The sequence below is a fragment of the Spea bombifrons genome, chromosome 3, assembly GCF_027358695.1.
Source record: "Spea bombifrons isolate aSpeBom1 chromosome 3, aSpeBom1.2.pri, whole genome shotgun sequence".
NCBI lineage: Eukaryota > Metazoa > Chordata > Amphibia > Anura > Pelobatidae > Spea > Spea bombifrons.
In genome coordinates, this window is record NC_071089.1 from 63352941 (window position 1) to 63374783 (window position 21843).

The 21843-nt window shown below is 37.8% G+C and overlaps 1 protein-coding gene across 1 annotated transcript; it reads left to right on the top strand.

Moving 5' to 3' along the window:
* The first annotated feature begins 381 nt into the window (after positions 1–381).
* SEC63 (SEC63 homolog, protein translocation regulator) lies at positions 382–17659 on the top strand. The gene is made up of 21 exons (XM_053459949.1): positions 382–631; positions 4621–4720; positions 5003–5117; positions 5320–5432; positions 5999–6060; positions 6348–6406; positions 6837–6887; positions 7565–7673; positions 8142–8236; positions 8320–8452; positions 8661–8753; positions 9221–9375; positions 9938–10085; positions 10724–10806; positions 11675–11734; positions 11887–12054; positions 12516–12665; positions 13049–13150; positions 14161–14259; positions 15104–15208; positions 16140–17659. The coding sequence occupies exons 1-21, from the start codon at positions 508–510 to the stop codon at positions 16278–16280; spliced, it is 2265 nt and encodes a 754-aa protein (XP_053315924.1). The 5' UTR covers positions 382–507; the 3' UTR covers positions 16281–17659.
* Positions 17660–21843: the final 4184 nt, after the last annotated feature.

Genomic DNA, 21843 nt, shown 5'->3' on the forward strand with positions numbered 1-21843 from the left:
TAAGCAGAACAGACTATATAAAAGGCAACGTCATAATAGAATCATTATACCATATTTATGTACTATAATACAATGTCTCATATTCAGAGTCGTTCTATAGCAAAATAAGTGGAGGAATCAGCAAGAGCGTTGTATTTACTGCTTTGCATCATTTATCCGTTTTACACTATTATTAATCTATATACATAGCCCCAAATCCCCACAAACATCAAGCCATAACTGTACTGCCGCCTAAAGAGAAAAGAATCTGTCCAACTGTTTGTGTATATCAATAAAGTTTACTTAAAAACACAGTTTAAATAAAGTTTGATTGAAAAAATAACACGTATCCTATAGCCACTGTCGCGAGATGTTCTAGCGGTGACGCCATGTGTGGGCTTTCCTGGAGGAGGTAGTAGGCGGGGCCTTCGCCGGGTAACGGCTGTCGGTCGCTCGCTAACTGAGTGTGGTGGGTTGTGAGTGTTACCGGTTCCGGGGTTATCCCGGTGAGGAGGTGTAGGAGTAACCATGGCCGGCCAGCAGTTTCAGTATGATGATAGCGGCAACACGTTTTTCTACTTCCTGACCTCTTTCGTGGGGCTCATCGTCATCCCGGCCACATATTACTTGTGGCCCCGCGACCAGAACTCGGGTGAGTGCGGAAGAGTGGGATACCCGGATGTACAGTCCGCTTTCCTGTCACTTTACACTACAGTATTTATATGTACCTCATCAATATGCGTGCTACATACACGCAGGCATATGCGCTATGCTTATGTCCGTGGGCATACGTGTCACTTATTCCCGTGTCGGTTGTTTAGTGACTTCAGTAACATCCGTGTCTCCGGTATCCGTGCCCTTTTACAAAGCGCAAAGTATAAGCTCGGCAGAGACACGTGAACCTATGGGGCTTATTCCTGACCCTGCCTTATCTGAACCATCTCAAAGGATGACATCAGTCGAGCTTCCTTTCTGCCACACATTCCTTATGATCTTCACCACCCCCATTATCATTGATAAAGAGCTACACATGTTCCCAAGGCTGTGAAATCCTTTAACACAATCTGGCATGCCCCAAATCTTATCTTTTTTCAGCTATTAGGTAATTGGAAGCCTGCATTTCAATCTGATAGAGTCGGAGCTGAATTGATTGTGTTATTGACAGGATTTCTATTGACCCCGTTGTGGGTTGCACATCACGGTTTTGCCTCATTTAGAAATTTTTTAAGGCTAAATTTATCATTTTAGAATTTATTCTTAGCCAGATTGCCTGATTCTCTGTCCGTTAAATAAATGACTGTAATGAGTGAGATTACGGAACTGTATTTACCCCACTTTATGTTGCAGCTGTGGGTTCCACTTGCTTTGGGGTTTACTCTCTAAAGCCGTAGTTGGTAGGTGATATCGTGATGTTTCAACTTACTGAATCTCGATAAGACGAGCTTTTCTGGCCAGACGAACTTGGTTGGTTCTGTATAATGCAGTGAAGTTGATGAGACTGTTTGAAAGTCACTTCATATAAAGGGATGCACTATGCAGGGCCATTTTAGCTATTCTTGATGGAGATTACTACCAAGGAAGGCCTTTCATCGTGCATAATGAATTCAGTAGGGTTGCCTCTTTATGATTGACAGGGATCCACTATGCCCAAACATCAGAATATATATTATATAATATATACATATATGTATATGTGTGTAGTAGAAGTATTATTAAACACTCCTCTACAGACACCAGACATGCCAGAAGGCTTGTTTTTCCCTCAGAAATCTCATGATGCTGCCACAACCACATCGGATTCTGGGTAGGTACATGCAAATAAGGTCAACAATGATCACCTTTTGCCTCTATAGCCACTTTATACATGGATCCCTTAGATAAAACTCGGGAAGAGGTGCAATAGCCAGATCACTACTCATGGACCGCTGTTTTGTCCTTCATGGGACTCGTCAGCATGATGTTGTGATACTGGCTTAATGCAGTACTTGAGGCTTGGGGTATTTTCAAGAACAGTTTTATATTCAAAATATCACTTCTTCGGACAGTTGTTATAAGTCTGAATAATATAAGTGATTGTTTCCTATGGACAGCTTTCACATGTCGGTATGACTATTCTAATTGCAGTTGCCTAACTTTGTGCCCTTTTTTATGTATCTCTATTGTGAAATTCCCTGCTGATTCCTATAAAATGTCCAACCCTTTTGTGAAGCTTTAGAGTAGTACTACTCTTTTCATCGCATGTATGAGAGAGGGCGGTTTGGTTGCGTTTAAGTTTATGTAAAAATAAAAGAAATCACAGTTTAGCTTAGTCAAACTAAGTCCCAAATCTCAGAAAAACACCTCCCCCCCCCCCCTCCATAGGCAGTATCCTTACATGACATTGTCAGGAAAATCATTCCAGGACAGGTTAAGTTCCACCAGAGGTGTTAACAAGATCAAACACCGGGGAAAATCAGTTGAATGCCCTGATACTACTGGACCTTAAGCGTCTGTTACCCCCTATATTGTAACAGCCTTACTTGCTGTAGTAAATGGGCAGTATGTCAGCAAAAACAAACTACTTCCATTTCAGAATGTTTTTTTTTGGCCGGGGAAGTGGACACCATGAGCCAAATGTTTTATTTTTTGATGAGCCGCTAGACACCTGTAGGACCCACTATATTTACCAACTAAACAGGGAGAGAGCTCATACATCGTAGAAAGTAAAACATCACTCTGCTGTACGCTCTGATTTGGATGACCTAATACAGGTCTGAGCCAGCTGGAGATGAAGCATCCGAAAGACGTGCTAATACAATAAAACATTTGACCTCGAAACCGGGTTTCCGGAGGGGATGGCTGTAATAACTTGGTTTATGATGACCTTTGTCAAGCCAGACTTTTACAAATAGCCCAGTTTTTTTTTTTGCTGTATTGTATCCCATAGGAATGAACTACAAACATTGCTTTAATATGTTTCAAAAGAAATTTAGAGCTATTGCCTATTGGCCACTTCCAAATAGTATTATCACACTGCCCATCACGTAAAATGTTGTCTTCGCTGTGTTTTCTCTTTGAGCCTCTGTTTAAATTATGTTATAGTATTTAGGTGAGGACGTGCTCATCTGTAACATTACCAAAAATAAGTTTAGAATCTTGTAATTTACATATTCCGGAGAATATAAATATTCTTTTGTTAAACATGTTATCCATGTATGCAGTTATTGTGTATAAGGAGACCAATTTTTTGGTTAGTGTTCGGGTGATGAATTACATACCCTGCCCATTCAGTTCAGAAGAAAAAAGGGGGGGGGTTCTTGATTCGGCAACGAACTTCGTTGCTCGGTACCCACATTTACTCTGTCTATTCTGTGTAATCCCTAATCTGGTATCTGAAACTGGGTTTGTGTATGAATGTAGCTGCTGTGCCAGTAGCTTTGTTTACTCTGTAATTATGAAGCTGTTCTAGTCCGGTTGGCAGGTGTTGGTGCAAAAACGCAACACGGACAAGTTCACTTTTAAAGAACTCATTATGGAGTTTGAAGAAGTCCAATGAAAAAAAATATTTAACTTTTTAAATTTTTAATCACTTATTTTTTTTTACATTTTTTATCACGGTAGGTGTAGTAAAATAGCGTTTGTGATAACCTTGCTCTGCACATTGTCACAAGTGTCTCCTAAGCATCAGTAGTACACGGTTGCACTTTCTATCTCCCTATATGAAGTATTGTCTACTTACGGACCGGTAACATTGCGATTGGCATACCTACCGCACCCTGGAGAGAGTTTAGCCTCATCTGTGAGCACTCTTTTGCATTGCTGTGTAACTCCTGTCTGCAGAGAGAAGTCGTGTTGTTGCATCGATGGGCTAGCTTTTTCCCCCCTAATTTACTTAGCGCTTTACACACAGTGGCAGGTTACTGATCTTTGTGCTACAGAGTCGGCGTGTCATCCATCTGCCCCACATGTCTAGCTGGCACAGGCCGCCTCTTCTCTGTATCTTCTGTGTGTGTGTGTGTTCCCCTCCCACAGATTGGAAGCTTGAAACCGGCCCCCTTCGTTTTAGATGTCGGGTTGTGTGAGTTCTTCTTACCCCATGTACTCTGTAAACATGGCACTAAACGTGATTTGTTTTTATAGTCCTCCTATACTTTTCCGGATCATAAAGGCGTGAGCGATGCACATGCTCACTAGTTTCCCCAAAATAAAATATTTTATAGTGCAAAAAATGAGTCCTATAGCTCTTGTGGAAGCCTTGTCTACAGTCAGTTTTATCCATATGTTAAGCTTGATGAAGTAACAATAAATGGACAAAAAGCTTTCTAATTCAAGCTTTTTTGCCAATGTCATACAGAAACCCAAGACAGGTCAGTCTTCTCACCATAGCTAGTATTCCTGGACATTGTCTCGTTCCATTGGTGATATGAATGGCGGCCATTTTTTGGGGATGTTGGCACAGATGCTGACCACCCCGCAGCTGTGTTTGTAAAAGATAAGCGGTTAGAACTTCTGTGAAGAAAACCGCCAAAACAGCAGAAAGTTCAGTTTGTTACTACTCTGCTTTCACTGGCCTCTGATTGGAGGCTGCCATAGTCTCATTAAAGACTTATACTGTCATGTATGCACAATAAATCTTTTATCTTGTGTTCCCTTTCGTTTTAGAACAAATTCGGTTGAAGAATATACGGCACATTTATAGGAGCTGTCTTTGGTATCAGATAAAGTCGATTAAGCCGCAGCAAAATATTATTCCTACTGTGAAGTAAGTCTGTTTTTTTTATGTGCGTGTCCGGCCTGTCAAAATTTTGACGTGCTGCTTAAAATCTGGTCAAAATGAAATCGTATTTTCGTTCTTGAATAATTCTTAGTTAAACGACATTATATCTTCCTGTTATTGTTTGCCTTCATATAGACAGACAGTGGTCGTAATTGTATGTTAAATAATGCTTCTGTTTTATTACTTTTAGCCTATTAAAGCCTAGATTGAACCTTTCCAAATCAGTGGATTTTTAGGATGACATAACCTGTATTTTTATATTCTCAGGAAAGTAATTCTGCTGCTTGGATGGGCATTATTTCTCTTTCTTGCCTACAAAGTTTCAAAAACAGACAGAGAATATCAAGAGTACAATCCCTATGAAGTTTTAAGCTTGGATCCAGTAAGTTGTTTGTGCTTTTTTTCCTGCAGTTGCTCATTATTATTATTATTAATAATAATAATATTTCCGAATGCACAAGTCCAGTAAATATAAATAAAAACCTAAATGTGTGAAAAATGGTTAATAACTGGGCTATGTTGCTAATGTCACAGTGGGTTAGGTAGGAGGACATTGACGGCTAACGCTTTTATTTCTATCAAAGGGAGCAACGGTTTCAGAAATTAGGAAACAGTATCATCTTCTCTCTCTGAAATTCCACCCTGACAAAGGAGGCGATGAAGTAATGTTCATGAGGATAGCAAAGGCTTATGCAGCGTAAGTACTTTCCAGCCCTTAACTGATGAAATGTTTGGAGCTAGAGAGATTTGAATTTCACAGAGCTTGATAAATTTGAAGGGAATGCAGCATGATGGCAAACGCCACTTCAGTGTGAAAAGGTTATGCTTTTTTTTTGTTGTTAATGTATATAGCAATCTTTTGTTAATTTTTGTTCTACAAAAGTTTCACCTTTATGGTCGGGTGAGGCACCGTATGAAGGTCACATGCTAAAACCGATGCTATGTTTCTCATGAGAGGGTGTCACTTCTTATATGTGAGCCATGCATTCGATATCCTAAAAGGGTTGTGGCATAATTATCCGATCTTGACCACCTTCTGTATTTCATTGGTGCCAGAATTCACCAGTACCAAATAATGGTTATTTCGAATATGTGGTTATGATTGGTGTTCCATAGTCTTTGAACCAAAGGCTTCCGTGTTGGTTATCATAGTATATAGTTCTGTGTAGTCTTTCCATAAAACAGAACTCATTGACAAGAATTTTGTAAAATGCTTCTGCAGCTGTTTTTATGGTCATTACATTCTGTTTATTTTACTTTCAGATTGACAGATGAGCAGTCCAGAAAGAATTGGGAAGAGTATGGTAACCCTGATGGGCCACAAGGTAAGCAGGAAAACTTACAGGTGTCCCTTAGTTCTTGTTAGATACCTTCCTCTTAGTATTCATAATGGTTAACACAATGATTTAGTGTATAGGATCTGGAGGATACATGGCAGATCCTCTAATATTTCTTTGTATAAAACTATCCATTAGGTAGCATATTGATTATCTCGGTTTTCCAGAAAACTATTTGAAAATGTGGAAAACCCCCATTTTGTTCTTTGAAAATTCTGCACTGAATTGTATGACGAGCTTGGATTGAAATATGCCCCTCTCGCTTTGGTTTACAGTTACAAGCTTTGGCATAGCTCTACCAGCTTGGATTGTTGACCAGAAAAACTCAATGCTGGTAAGAGTACACCCAATGTTTATAATCTGTTCACAAAGAAAAGTGTGATGTATTAAGAGTTTAACTAAAAGCAGCAGCACCCGCTTTTGGATGTGTGGACAGTTGTTGATGACTGTATGCATTGTTATATTTTGTGTGTAAATTGTATTCGTTTTCAACTAATTATTTAGTGAATAATTTCAACAATAAATTGACCAGCACCTTTTTGTGTGCACTTTTTTAATGGGGGCATAAGAAAACATAAACGATTTCTTTCTAAAGGGGCACTACAGCCTTTAAATGTACTTTAATGGATACGATAGTTGGGAGGTCCCTTTAAATTTTCATAGTGCCCCCCTTGCAAAGTCTTTCCCCACCCTTCCTGGTGTGATATACTCAAAACTATTTGTTTTGTTAATATTTTGATTATATTCCACCCTTTTTTCCCTAGGTTTTGCTGGTTTATGGATTGGCTTTCATGGTTATACTCCCAGTTGTTGTGGTAAGTAATCTATTTCTTCTAGAGCAAAAATCCCAGGAGCCAGGCAAAGGTGTCTTATATAATTTAGTTTCTTTACCTAACTTTTTTTTGTGCTATTTTATATTGATCTCTTCGGGGTGTCCCTTCCTGGCACATAAAGTCTTCACAGATTTTGCCAGACCTCCAATGCACTCCTGTGTCTATTGGATTGCACTCCGGGAGTAATGTTAGAATTTCGTTCCTTTCGTCTATAATTCCCAGTTTTATTTGAATTTAATTTATTTTAAACATATTCAGTTTTTTTCTGCATTTATTTTTAAAGCCAATATGGTCATATTTATGTGTGGGAGAAATTACGTAAGTTCATTATGCTTTGGTTATGATCACATTCATTTTATTATGTAGTTCACAAATTAGACTTGTATCATCTATTTTTTTTCCTCCCTGTTGTATAAACGGCGTAGTAATCACCACTTGCCTGACATATAATCTCCTTCCATTAAGAGTCTAGTATTTGGTTCTGCTCTGTTGCAACACAGAAGAGACCAGGTGTAGTGATGACTTTACGGTGCTTCCTACCACTTATCATAGTATGGTTTTGTCTGGTCTCAGGGCTGATAATGTCAGGTAAAGTCATGTAACATCACAATGAGTGGAAAAATATATGCTTTCATCATCAACAATTTTTTGTGTTTTAGGGTTCATGGTGGTACAAGTCTATTCGCTACAGTGGAGATCAGATCCTTATTCGCACTACCCAGATCTACACTTATTTTGTGTATAAAACCCGTAATATGGATATGAAACGTAAGTAAATTCACAGGTTTGAATATTTTTCCACTAATTTTGAATCTATATTTTGTGAGATTACAGAGTTTGGTGATTGCCTTCTTCTTTCATGGGTAGCTTCCTTGGTTTATGTTTAAATCGCATCAGTATTATTTATACAGAATAATTCCGGTAAAATCAATCACCAAGGCCATACCTCTAGTTGCTGTGATAATTGGGCCACCTTGCATCAGAATTGCTTACCTATATCTCATATGTGCTTACTTTTATCATGATCACTCAACATATAGATCAAAATCATTAACAGTTTGGGGAGAACAGGCATCCAATACTAAGGAAGATGTATTCTTAGAAGCTGTCCCATTACATTTCATTTAGGACATTATAATGAAAGCATTACTTTCTCATATTGATATCAGCTTCTTAAAATCTGTGTGGCTCTCTTTTTTTGACCATATTCTGAAAAAAATGTTTTTGCTTTTTTAGGCCTTATTATGGTATTGGCAGGGGCATCTGAATTTGACCCTCAGTACAACAAGGACGCTACCAGCCGACCTGCAGATAATATACAGATACCACAGGTAGTACATCCTACAGAAATCACATTTATTGCGTGGTAACACATTTCACCAACATTAATGCTGTTCTTTTATTTTATCCCAAGCTTATAAGAGAGATTGGAAGTATCAACCTAAAAAAGAATGAGCCTCCACTCACATGTCCCTACAGTCTTAAGGCTAGAGTGTTGTTGCTGGCGCACCTTTCAAGAATGCAGATTCCTGAGGCATTAAAGGAAGGTAATCAGTGTGTGCTCATTTATTATTTTTTGCGTGCATAGAAATATTCTCGGTAATGTTGTCTTTTTGTCTGTGGTCTTTACTAGACGCTCTAGTTTCACACAGCTGAAAACTATATACATTTTTTTTTTGTTGTTTTTTTGCGCTGTTGCTCTTATTGCTTGATTGGATAGGTTCATTTTCTCTCTGTTTTGTTTTCTCTTTGCAGACCAGGAGTTTATATTGAAGAAATGCCCTGCTCTGCTTCAGGAAATGGTTAATGTGATATGCCAGCTCATAATCATGGCTCGGAGTCGTGAAGGTAAGTGAATTTTGATTGGCTTTTTTAGTTATGATGTTTTTAAATCTTAAACCTTTAATATTGGCTTCCAGTTTAGAGACTTTGGAATGCGGCCAGTGAATGGCCAGTGAAATACATATATCCACATAGAGAAACCGGGAGTTTTTTTTTTTTTGCCTTCTTTTGGATCAACAGCAACAAATTAACAGATATAGGAAAGGCTGAATTTGATGGACGCATGTCTTTTTTTCAGCCTATGTAACTGTTTTATTTAAAGTGAAAAAACATTTGCAATGTCTAAAATAACATAAAAACTGCACTTTAATTTGCCTTTCTTCTAGTTCTTGTGTATATATATGTGTGTGTATATATGTGTGTGTATATATATATATATATATATATATATATATATATATATATATATATATATATATATAACACACACACTCACACACACACTAACTAATACTGCTAATCTGTCTCTCAAGAAAGGGAACTCCGACCACCATCATTGTCCTCGCTGGAGAACTGCATGAAGCTCTGTCAGATGACCGTACAAGGCCTCCTACAGTTTAAGTCTCCGTTTCTGCAGCTGCCTTATATTGAAGAGGACCACCTTAGACGAGTCTTCAACCACAAGAAGGTACACTGATATCCTTGTAGTATGGGTATATGCTTCTAGTGCATTGCTGTGGATGGACAGTAGGTAACCAGACCTCGCTTACAAGTCTTAACCGTTTACAAAGTGCCTCATTAAAAAATATTGTGAACATTAGCTGTAGCAGTATATTTGCTTCCTAATTTAAAGATGACGCACAATCTGATGTTCAGGTTGTGGCTTTTAATACTAAAGGGGTGTTAAGGCATTAGAGCAAACGGAGGGAAGGTATAATTCCAGGAAATTACGGGAACAAGGTTGCGTGTTGGCCTCTTTGTTATTTCTTATGTCCCTACAGAAATGATCTGTTCATGTTTTAAAATTTAAAAAATTGTAATATTTTACAGTGTTGGGTAATCTTGCCTCAAGTGTTCTACTGGATTTTGTTTTCTGTATTGAATTTACTCATAACTGTTTAGTGTTAAACTTTTCCACCACTTATTTTGGTTTGTGGTCATTGTTCAACAGTTAGTTTATGCAGTTTCACTCCACGGAGTTTGACTCGTATTGTTTTTGATAAATGGCTGTTCTTTTGGCTTTCTCACAGTATAAAATTAAGACCATTCGTGACCTGGTCAGTATGAAGGAGTCAGATCGTCGCGTGCTGCTTAGCTTTGTGGATGACAGTAATTATGAAGAACTTGTTGCTGTTCTTGGCAGCTTCCCTCATGTCACAATGGAAATAAAGCCTCAAGGTATGTAGGAGACAGTATTATGCTCTGCGTAAATCTACAGCCAATCCAGGGCATCGTGTATAAGAATCTGCATGTTCACTGGGCAGTTAGACGGTTGGATAGATGGTCTTGTAATCCGGTACAACCAACCATGTGTATGTAGTCTTGATCTAGGAGGAGTTGACCACTTAAACCTTCTTTGGTATCATGTATTGAGCATTGCCCAACTGAAAATCTCCAAACCAGAGAACCAATTGTTAAATCCATCTGCCACGCACTAGCCTACAACCAACACTGAATATATTTCACTTGTCACAACTTGCAAAAAAAAGTCTTATGCATTTATAGAAACTGTATATATGGCCATATTTGAAGATTTCTAACAGATTGTTTCTTGAGACGGATGAGTAATTCAAAGCAATTCTATTTAAAGCTCTTGGCCTTGCCTGGAGTTTGTGCTTTGTGTTGTGAATGGTAGTCCTTTCCTAAGCATAATTTCCAAATGGTTAACCACAGTTTCTCTTTTCCTCTAAAGTGGGAAATTTCTGAATCTCCATGTAGCACAATGTTTGCCGGGTAATCTGGTAGCCAACAAACACGAATCAGAAGTGAAAATATTGTTTTCTAAAACGAAATATTTCTTTTGTACTCTGTTTCAGTGCTTGATGATGAAGACAGTAACAATATCACAGTGGGTTCTCTTGTCACTGTTCTGGTAACTCTAAAAAGACAAACGATGGCTGTAAGTACGGATAGTGTATTATGTGATTAGTGGCTTATTGATGTACAGCTTCCTTTTATCCTACTCTGTTTCATGACACTAGTAACGTGTAATTTCCATAGTGCTGAGTGATATGTTGACACCGAGGATGTCCTCATACTTTTCACAATAATTTCCAGAATGCAATTTTGGCTCCGCATTGTTTCTACTCTTTCTGTCTAAAGACCTGTGGCAAATGTTGGATCTCCTCAAATTTGTTAGACCTTTTAACTAGTGCTATTATCAGGTTGGATTAAGGTCAATGAGCCCCCCCCCCATATATGTGGAAGATCACCAAACATGCCAATTGAGTCCCTGCCACCCCATTCCATAAAAAATCTTGTCACCTTCCACAAATTATCATAGTTTAGTATACTTACTTACTTTTGCATCATTGTGGCTTCTCATAATGTTGTCTCCATTTGATAAAAGTTTTGTCTGAAGCAGCTGCCAGTTAAAGGAAGCTGATTTATTACAGGGAACTCCACAAATTATAGTAACCCCTACAGAACAGAGAGCCATCTGTATTTTCTATTAAAATAGCCAGTGTATATTCGAAGATCTAGACTTAAGGTATGGGTATACAGACGCACTTATTACCTGCAACAGATGGGTAGTTCATGGGGCTTACAGAAATGTCTGCATCCAGTTATTAGAATATCAATACGTACAAAAGGGTTTTAGATTTCCTTCCCCTTTTCTTATGAGTGTGTGTGTGCGTGTAGGGAGAGTAGGTTTTCTCATAAATTAATACATTCAGAAGTACCAGGGCAAGTTTATGTATGTGTACACCCACACATGCTTCCAATATTTCTGCAAACTGTAATGTAAAACCTTTCTCTTTTGTTAGGAAGTGTTTGAGAAGGAGCAGTCAACGTGTTCGGCGGAGGACCAGCCCGTGGAAGAAGGCGTAAGTGAGAATTGTGCTTGTGTCTTTCGCATTCCTCACTATTTAGGCATGTCTGTGCATGTGCTAGAGGTCGTCTGTTACAATCGTTTATTGCACAGCAAGGCTTGCCATGCAGGAATAATTATGCGTATTTTGACGCTCTCTCCTCACAGCAAGGTGACAGTAAAAATAAAGGCAAAGGCTGGCAGCAAAAAAACAAAACTGCCAAGAAGTCTTCCAAATCTAAGAAAAAGAAGCCATTGAAAAAGAAACCAGCTCCAGCGCCTTTGCCGCAACAGAAGCAAGGGAAATCCAAGCAAGCTAATGGTGTACTTGGAAATGTAAGCATTTTCTTCTTTAATTCGTCATATCTAGTTGGTCACCATACTGACTTTATAAGCCTGCCTTATGTTGACCCAGTTAGTTTGTCATACAAATTGCTTGGAAAGCTATAGATGAGTTCACTTGGGTTCATTCATCAAATCTAGTAGATGAGTTCATACTGAATTTCATGCAGAAGAGGTGACTGATTCTGTACAATATGCGTGGACTGTTCTTAAATACCAAGAAGTTTATTGTGGGTGCATGCAGAAGTCACTGGAGCACTTTATGACCAAAGTCAGATATGTTTAAAAAAAATAAATCATATACAATGTTCAAAAGTACATCTCCTTTACGTAGTATGGACAGGGACAGAATATGAACCTGTAAAATCAAAACCAATGTATGTATAAACATTATATTGTCTTATTGTGAAGGGACTCTTTCGATATAGTTGAGCAATGCATATTATTATTCAAAGGATAATGCAGCAAAGGAAGATGATGAAGACGTGTCCGATAAAGGCAGTGACTCTGAAGATGATGATACAAACCGGGATTCTCAAAGTGATGGAAGTGACAAGGATTCTGACAGAGAGCAAGACGAGAAGCATGGCAAAGATGATGAAGCTGTAAGGCTGCGTGATAACCTTCGGTGTTGTACATGTGTTTAGCTGACCTGCAGCATTTGTTTTTGAAATGGCTTTTAAGATATGTGAAAACTTGTGTTGTGGAAAGGCCATATTAAAAAATAAGAGAACAAGTGCTGCATGACCTTTGTTCACAGCAGCTGCCGTTAATTTCAGTTGAACATTGAATAATTTTCTGCGTTAAACTTTACCAAATCTGTCGCTGCTAAAGCAGGTCTCTGTATTAAGTTTTTCACTACATGAGTGTGTTTCGGTCCTGGGTTTGTACACTGTGCCAGCAAAATCCTCCCGGTAGCAGTTTTACATTTTTGGAGTAACTCCCGTGAGAAGGTAATCTTTAATTTATCCCATTTTGCTTCCAATAGGAGTGGCAAGAGCTACAGCAAAGCATACAGCGTAAAGACAGAGCGCTACTGGAAACCAAATCCAAGATTACGCATCCTGCTTACAGCCTCTATTTTCCGGAGGTAATGTTGTATTCATGGGTTAACTAAAGGGTGCTTGTGTCACTGTAGGTCAGCCGAGTATTGGAGTGTTAGAAGACATTCAGTATTAACGTGTTGGAGGCTTTGCCAGTGCCTTAGAAACATCCATTTACACAGTCTTGGTCTCTTCCAAAGTGTGAATTAAATTTCACAGGTCTAACTTTTTTTTTTGACCTAGTTCAGATTTAGCGTTGTCTGACTAATATTTTCCTCCCTGATTCGTAGCGTAGTTTTGCCGACGGTTAGAAACGTTACCGTGAAAGTGCTGTGGACACAGTATGTAAAATAGGAATGCATATACATATACATTCAGTTTTTTGGGTCCGCAAAAGCGACCTGTGTTGGATATCTATGTGCCGTGGATATTACATAAATGTATAGATCTACCAGCAGAAATGGAAGCAACCTGTAAAATTGGATGTTTTTCAATGTCAGTGAAGCGTTGTTCCAGTAGTCCTCGTAATTTCTTTATAGACCTGTACCCAGACCTGTATATGTGTGCTTGGTTAGTGTAAATGCTATTAAGAGCTGCAAAACGTTTGCATGGTTCACAACCGATGTCTTCTATAGAAGTATTAGCCTGTAGAATGGGGAGACTTGGTGGGTTTTTCTTTACAACGCAACTCAACTTAAACAAATTTTGACAGCTTTGTAAAAGTATCACTAGCCTTTTGTCACTTGAAGCATCAATTAATAACAAATCCGTGGTTAGGTGGAAATGTAAAATTAAACATTAAGTTTCCCTTTTTAGGCTTTAAATTGTTACCAGCTAATAATTGTTCTGTGAAAACCGTGTTATAACAGCAGGGGCTGTTTTCAACTAATGTTCATTCTTAATCTACATTTATGATGTCTGCTGCCTTGCCATATGCGTTAACCATCTACTGTTTTAAATCATATTATATATTTTTAATAATAATGTAAATATGCTTGTAAAGTTTAGGTTATTTCAGAGTCTACAATTAAAATAATCTTTTTGTAATATCTTGTAGGAAAAGCAAGAATGGTGGTGGCTTTACATTGCCGATAGAAAAGATCAGACATTAATATCCATGCCGTATCATGTGTGCACACTAAAGGATCAAGAAGAGGTGAGTTTCTAGTTATGCATTGCTTGTACAAATTGTGTTTATCTTGGGGGAAAAAACCACCACATTTTGTGTGGCCATATTTTTTTTCTTTAAGTTTTTAGCTCTCCCTTTTTAATCAATTGCACTACTGTATGTTTGTAGTAACTATATATTTCCTATGCTGTTAAGTTTTATATGTTCGTTTAATGGTGATACTCGGCTATCATATGCATTAAAGTGTATATGATCACTGCTCCATTAAATGAACATTGTTGAACATGTATGGAGGGGTTTGCGCTTTGTCCATATCCCCAGCTCCTTGTCTAACAGGACATGGGTTCAGCCCATCTCCTGCTTACTAGTGCGCCCATGTGGTATACTTAACACCAACTAACTGTCTCGCACAAGAGTACCAGGGGGTCTAAACAAGACAACCCAGTGCATCCATTGTATTCAGTTCTTGTCTGTTATTGGCTGCTTCAAGCCAAAACTGTTGCAAAACTTGAACTGTGGAGGGGCTGATGCTAGAGCTGTAGGTTCTTCCAAAGGTAAATGTGTATGTTGGTATACCACCAGCTGCTACAAGAGCTTCTAGTATTGGGTCAGAATGGGTCCCATGTACTTGGCAGTCTGAATGTTATTTTTTTAAAAGCTGTAATAACTACACTGGAAAACATAAGTTGTGTGTTTATCTCTAACATAAATATAAAAGTTCTATATAAAGAAAAAAATCCTAAGGATACGTTTCAAGTTGCGTGTCGGTTATACTTAATTTCTAGTCTTCTTGTTCTGTGTTGACAGAAATATGAATTTTTTTTTATTTTTTTTTTTTTTTTTTTTTAATGCCATGTTAATTCTTTTGTAGGTCGAGCTGAAATTTCCTGCACCCAACAAACCAGGAAATTATCAGTACACGGTGTTTTTAAGATCAGATTCCTATATGGGCTTGGACCAGATTAAACCTCTGAAGGTAAGAAACAAGATCTTGGCACACCTTCAGGTCTACACCTCAACTTTATTGTATAGTTAAATTCTATGCTGCTAATGGTTTGGTTATTAAATAAAGCATGTAACATTGTAGACGAATGGAATTTGCAAAAAGGCCCATGAAGTGTCAACCAAGAATGTAGGATAATATCCTTTTATATGACAAATTGTGCTCCAAACATCTTAATGAGGTTTATTCACTAAAGGGAGAGTTTGCAGGAGAGTTGTGGTTTTAAGTATCTCACTTCACGTGGCCAACACAAGCAAGTTTCTCCAGAGTGAATTGCCGAGCAGGCCCTGTATGCATATTTTAGGAGACTTTGAAGAAGTCTCTCTGATTTAACTATCGATTATCCAGGACCAATCAGATTTCCCTATAGGAAAAGCTCACTAGTGTCAGCCCTTCATAATGTATAATGAAGTGGAAGAGCTGAAACACAAAGCTCTAGTGAATAGATATTCTAGTGAATATCCTGAACAATGTAATGGGAATTTTAGTTTATTTTTTTCTTTAGAAATAATTTATTTAGCTCCATCCAGAAAGAAAACCAGATCAAAATATGCATATTTGTTAAATTACCTTTAGACATTACGTCGAGTTGCAATTCACATGTTGTTCAAAATGTCCAAGCTGTTAATGCAGAACAAGGACATATTGAGCTTGTTGGTTGGGGGATGCCCTGGTGATTTTATGCTGTGTAGAGGTCAAGTTGACTTTTAAATCTGATTTCCTTGTTGAACTCTTTGTGTTCTAAGCATATGAAACCATGAAAAGTGAGATTATTTAACTAATTGTTGCAGCTTGTAGACTAAAATAATTGCCAGCTTCCAACACTTAATTTCTCAGCACTGCATTGCAGTGAAGTCTCTCATTGGGGATGCACTGATTTCATACATGTTCTGTCTTCTTCCAGTTGGAGGTTCATGAAGCAAAACCAATACCGGAAAATCACCCGCAATGGGATACCACCATAGAAGGAGATGATGACCAAGGTGATAGTGAAGGCTTTGAAGAGAGCTACGAAGAGGAGGAAGAAGACGAGGAAGAGGATTAAGTGGAAATGCTGACATGGACTTGGCTGAGCTGCACAGAGCCGTCATTCTGACATCTGAGCTATTCCATTTGCCAGAGCCACAGTGTAGACGTTTTTGAGGAATTTGATTTTTAGCTACTCTTTACCAGTTCTGAGTGCTTTATGTAGTTTGCCTTTCGGAGGCTAAACACATCCTTGGGTTTGATTCTATCTTGAGACTCGCCAGAGTGCTGCATTCGATCCATCTAAAACCAAAATAAAGCTTTTTATTAAATTAAGATGTCTATATTCAGAAACTGGTCATCTGTACAAAAAGAAAAAAAAATTATCCTGCTTCCTTTCACAATCCCCTATAATTTGTCAGTAATTTTTTTGTTTCCTAACTGGTATCTAAGATTTTATTTTTACTAATCCTCCTGATTTCTTTAACATGGGTAGGAGAAACATTCCACACAATTCATAAAAAGATTATACTATAAAAATTCAAAAATTCTCTGCAAAACATAAATAATAAATTATTGGTTTTTACCACTAGCCAATCAATGCAAGAATGTTGTTTTATAAAGTTAAAGACTGGAAACTACAGGACCACACTTTGAAGTTGGTGGTTTTTATGCAACGATGCCTTTTTTTGTAAAGGTGCATAGGAAGAAAATATGAATTCTAGGAATTGCTGATGTCAGGACCTGCCAGACGGCTGGAGAATGAGATAAATATATTTCACACCAGCCACGACTAGGATTTTTTTCATTAACTATAAGTTACATTACAGAGTCTTTATCTTGTAGTCTCTAGAACCGTGGCAAGCGCTTCTCTCTGTTGTGATGGTTTGACGGCAAAATCGGGAACCATTGTTTTTGTGTACGCTGATAATGAATTTCTGCAGCATATTTTAAGGATGAAACACTACAAGCAACACATGTGATAAACTTGTGTACCTCTCAATAAACCTGTCTGCCATTGATGACTGTTGTAATAGTGTATACCCATTTTTACCCTCCCAAATACCAGTAAATATTGAGAATTTTTCTGACTTGATATTTGCTATTAAACAATTGTAAATACATAGCCTTTGAGGTAGTATGTGTTCCAGTACAATCTAGCTGTATCTTCTTTGTGGGTCTTTCATATTATGGAAAACGTAGCTATACTGCAGTTCTCACTGAAATGTAGGAATAACAGAACGCGCTTATTTAAGGTACGAACTATGGTTACTTTAGAATGCAGGGAGGCAGATCACTTTTACCAGACACATTTCACCTGTTCTTTAACTCACTTAAGCCGCTCAGAAAGACAATTTACCATGTTTATGAAAAACGGGTTGTCACTTTAAATGCAAAAATGACTGACTATTTTTTTGTAATGCAATAGTTGCAAATAAAATTCAAAGTCAGATGGTATGCAGTAACTGTAAATGTGTTCCTTATTTCCGAAGAAATGTACACGTAGAAGAAAGATAGAAAGATCTGGCTTTTTCTCTGGATCGGCTGCATCCCAAATCCCTGGTACGCCCCTAGAAAGAGAGAGGAAAATTATGTTTCAGATTAAAAATATGCTTAGAAAATCCAAAGTGTTTCCAGTATACGGTATATTGATACTCTATTTACAAAAAATTAGGTAGAATTGCGGCAGGAAGGCCTTGCTTAAGCTTTTTTTTTTTTCCCTCCAGGTTTTAACCTGCACCAGGGACTATTTTTCATTGACCAATATTTGTGGGACTGGTCTGTGTCCCTAAATCCATTTGACATTGAGGTGAAATGTTTAGCATGTATATATGTGTATGTAATATATATAAGGTTTGTGGTCGTCCTGTAGGCAGCACTGTTATAATTTGCATTTTGCTAACATGCTGCTGGATAGACCTATGTTTGTAGAACCTTTCACCCAAGAGCTGATCCTTTCGTGCACTTAAGAAATATAAAGATATTAAAACAGTTAATAACCAAAAGTAATGAATCAAAGTCGCGTACATATTGCATATGTCCATATTGGCGTTAGTATATTTTACTTTGCGTGCTAATAATTGTGATACATTATTGCCTCGTCATTGTTTTCTTCTCTGATATGCCCTATGAGAGCGGCTTGCTTTTCTAGGGCATTTCCAATCTACATTGGTATAGGTGCCAATCTTGCCATAGCTCTTCTACAACAAATCGGGCCTGGATTGGTCCAACCTTGTGGAATATCCATGTAACATTGGCCCTTTTCATCAAATGGAAGTTGACACGCAGGGTTGCAAAGACATTCCTAAACACTGCTGGAAAAACATTTACATAAGCAATTGAAGGGCCTGATGTGCCACCAAATTACTATCCGAGCCATATTGATGAAATGGATGTGATCTGGGACACCATCAGTGGCTGCCCTGCCAAAATCTCAGAGAAAGTCACAAAGGACTCTAGTACAATAAACCCACAGCATGAATGCTTGTCTAAAGTTTATGAAAAAGCATGCGGATGCTCAAGTGTAATTGGAAAATGTTCTCTGGACAAGTCTACCAGTAAGCAAACTAAATTACGCATTAACTGTCTTAAACAGGACCTCCATGGTGCCGAGACTCATTATTAACTATGGAAGCGTTGGATTGGAGTTGTGTTGCTGAAGGTGGCATAACCAGGTTTTGAGTAATAAAACAAAAAGCACAGGGCTTTGCATTATATTAATAAATAAATTGCATATGTATCCAAATTATGTGTAAGGAAAAAAAAATCTTTGGTGGACTACATCTACATCGGGAGATAAACTATCAAGCATGCATGCTTTAACACAAAGAGGTCAGTAATTGTAATGTCACAAGCAACAACCCCGTACAATATTTTTAAACAAAAAAAAAACAGACATGAATCTATTTAAATATACAAAACTACAACTCCTATTGCCTTAAGCCAGAATGATGGGGAAGGTGTTGGGAGTTATAACAAAACAAGGGCAGCAAAGACGCAAATCGTTTGGTACAACTGTGGAATTGTGGATTTTCTATTTAAATTTTGTTGGCATAATGTCATTTTGGATTTTAACCCCTTGTTATATGTGCATGCCCTGTTATGTTGAGTATTGTCACTTATATGGGCTTCATGTTCAAAGCTGTCCTGAACAATACACTGTTTATACGGTTGTCACCTAACCTTAACTCAGGGATTGACAAGTTTGAAAAAAGAAGAAAAAAAATCATGTTCTTATTTTCAGAATGCTCCTCTCTTGGACTGTGCTTAACTCATTGATATATCCCTTCTTCCTTGATGCTTCACCATCCTATGTCACTTTAAAATAATATACTATATTATTATTATATATCGTTTTTATGAAATGTATCCAATTCTAAAGAGAATAGATATCTCACAAAATATATACTAAATACTTTTAAGATGACCCTGGGTGTTTCAAGTAATGCTGATGGCAACTCTTTAGTCATATTTTAAGATGCCTGGCAAAAGAAAGAAAATAACAGTACAAGGCAATAAAAATATTAGTACCTATAGAAGAGCAACGCAATACTGTTTAATAAAATTACCATGTTTATGGCATCTTTAGATGAGGGTAAACCTGCGCCAAAACAAAGAAACACGCCATGTGGCAAAGTTTTATAAAACATCTACCAAAGTACAGGGCTTTAACTAGTACCAAGTATGTCATGAAAAGATGTCCCTACAGGACCAATGATGTTCCTGGTGTGTCACCAGTAGATAACGGCCAACATCTCCTCAACTGTGGAGACCGCAGGGTAAGTCTACCACAGATCCACTGCACTTCAATTTAGTTCTACAAAATTGATATAGTCAGAGGACAAAGGTAGTGTGTGTAAGCACTGCCTTTGTCTCTATTCTTTGTCTGTTTCCTTGGATATGGGTCCCAAGAGCCAGGTTAAAAAAATACATTTTTATTTATATTACGTAGTTAGTGTGGTGGGGGTTAGTTATAGGTAGACTTGTGCATTCCTATTTGGGAGAACATGAGAACGAACACGAATGTTGCGTTTTCGTTGTTCAAATATAATAATGAACAAACGAATATGGTGGTGGATAAAAACGTGCACAACACAAAGAAACAAAGATTCATATGTATACTAGGCTAGCCTATCATTTAAGACAAAATCCTTAAATATCTCCGAGCTAATCTCCCTGCTCCCTTCAGTCTTCAGTGGTATAGCAGGGGTTAATATGGGAATCCGTAGGATCGCGCCAGGATTTAAAGGTCCGTAAGAACAACTCTATTGGTTGCTGGCAGGAGGCTCGTCTGGCATAAACCAATGAAGAGCAGCGGTTGGCAGAAAAGGAAGGGAGACATTAAGAGAGACAGTAAGAGAGAGTGAATGAGAGAGTTAATAAAGGTGAATGACAACAAATGTTGTTTCCGAATTGAGAAAGTCCTCCGAATTTCATCTGAACCTAAATGGCAGGGAACAAAATGTGTTGTTGGAAAATGAATGGACCAAAAATGAAATTAAAAATTTGTATGGATTGTTCATTTGCTAAATTCAATTTGTAACCCTTTCCAGACTGATAGATGTCAATGATTTTGTCATCTGTTCTTGAATTTCTTTAAATTGCATAGCCTCTTTGAAGAACAGGGTTTTTTTTTAAAATTGCTGTTTAGATTCAACAGGACTGGCAGTAATAGTGCCTGGGTGTCTAGTAAATTTGAACTCAAATATTAATTACATTTGGTTAATTGGTTGATTTAGTAACTAAGAGGGCAATTACTTTTTCACTTTTTTCCTTTTATACATGAAATCATCATTTAAAAACTGCATTTTGTGTTTACTAGGGTTATCCTTTTTATCCTTTTTAGTTTGACAAATACTCACTTTTTTCATAGCGCTGTGCATACCTTTAACCCCTTAAGGACAATGGGCGGTCCCTAAACCCATTGAAAACAATGCATTTTGAGCCCGTACATGTACAGGCTTTGTCATTAAGGGGTTAAAACTGTGAATACGTGTGTATTTTATTCCATAAAAAAGACTCTACTTGCCTACTTGTCCCAAAAAAATAAAATATATAATTTTTGTGGGTATTAAATGAGAAAGAGAGAAATAACGGTTGAATAAAAATGTAGCAAAAACACAAAAATTGCTCCCGTCCTGGAGCAGACAATCAGTGTCAGGAAACACTTCAATTGAAATCAGTTTGAATGCCTGCTGTGCACATGTACAGGGGTCTGAAGAGACCCCCGCCTGCAGCTTTCTCCCAGCCTGCGCTGGAGAAGACTAAGGGTAAGTATGTCACATGTACGGTGGTGTATGGGGGAAAGGGACAATGCCTATGGGGGGGGGGGGTTCTGCAGAATTTAAAGAGGCATCTATCCGTTGCATTAAAGCATGTATGATGGCTTTAATACATGAGTAGTTTGGGATAGCCGTATTAGTCGAGTGTATAAGAATGCAAAAAAAAAAACTAGAATGTTGCAGAATCTTGTAATACCTTTTTTATTGGACTAACAGTATTTAAAATAATAGACTTGAGAAATGCTTTTGACTTGATAAAGGGAGGACTCTCGAAAGCTATTCTATATCTATTATTTTAAATACTGTTAGTCCAATAAAAAAGGCATTACAAGATTCTGCAACATTCTAGTTTTTTGCATT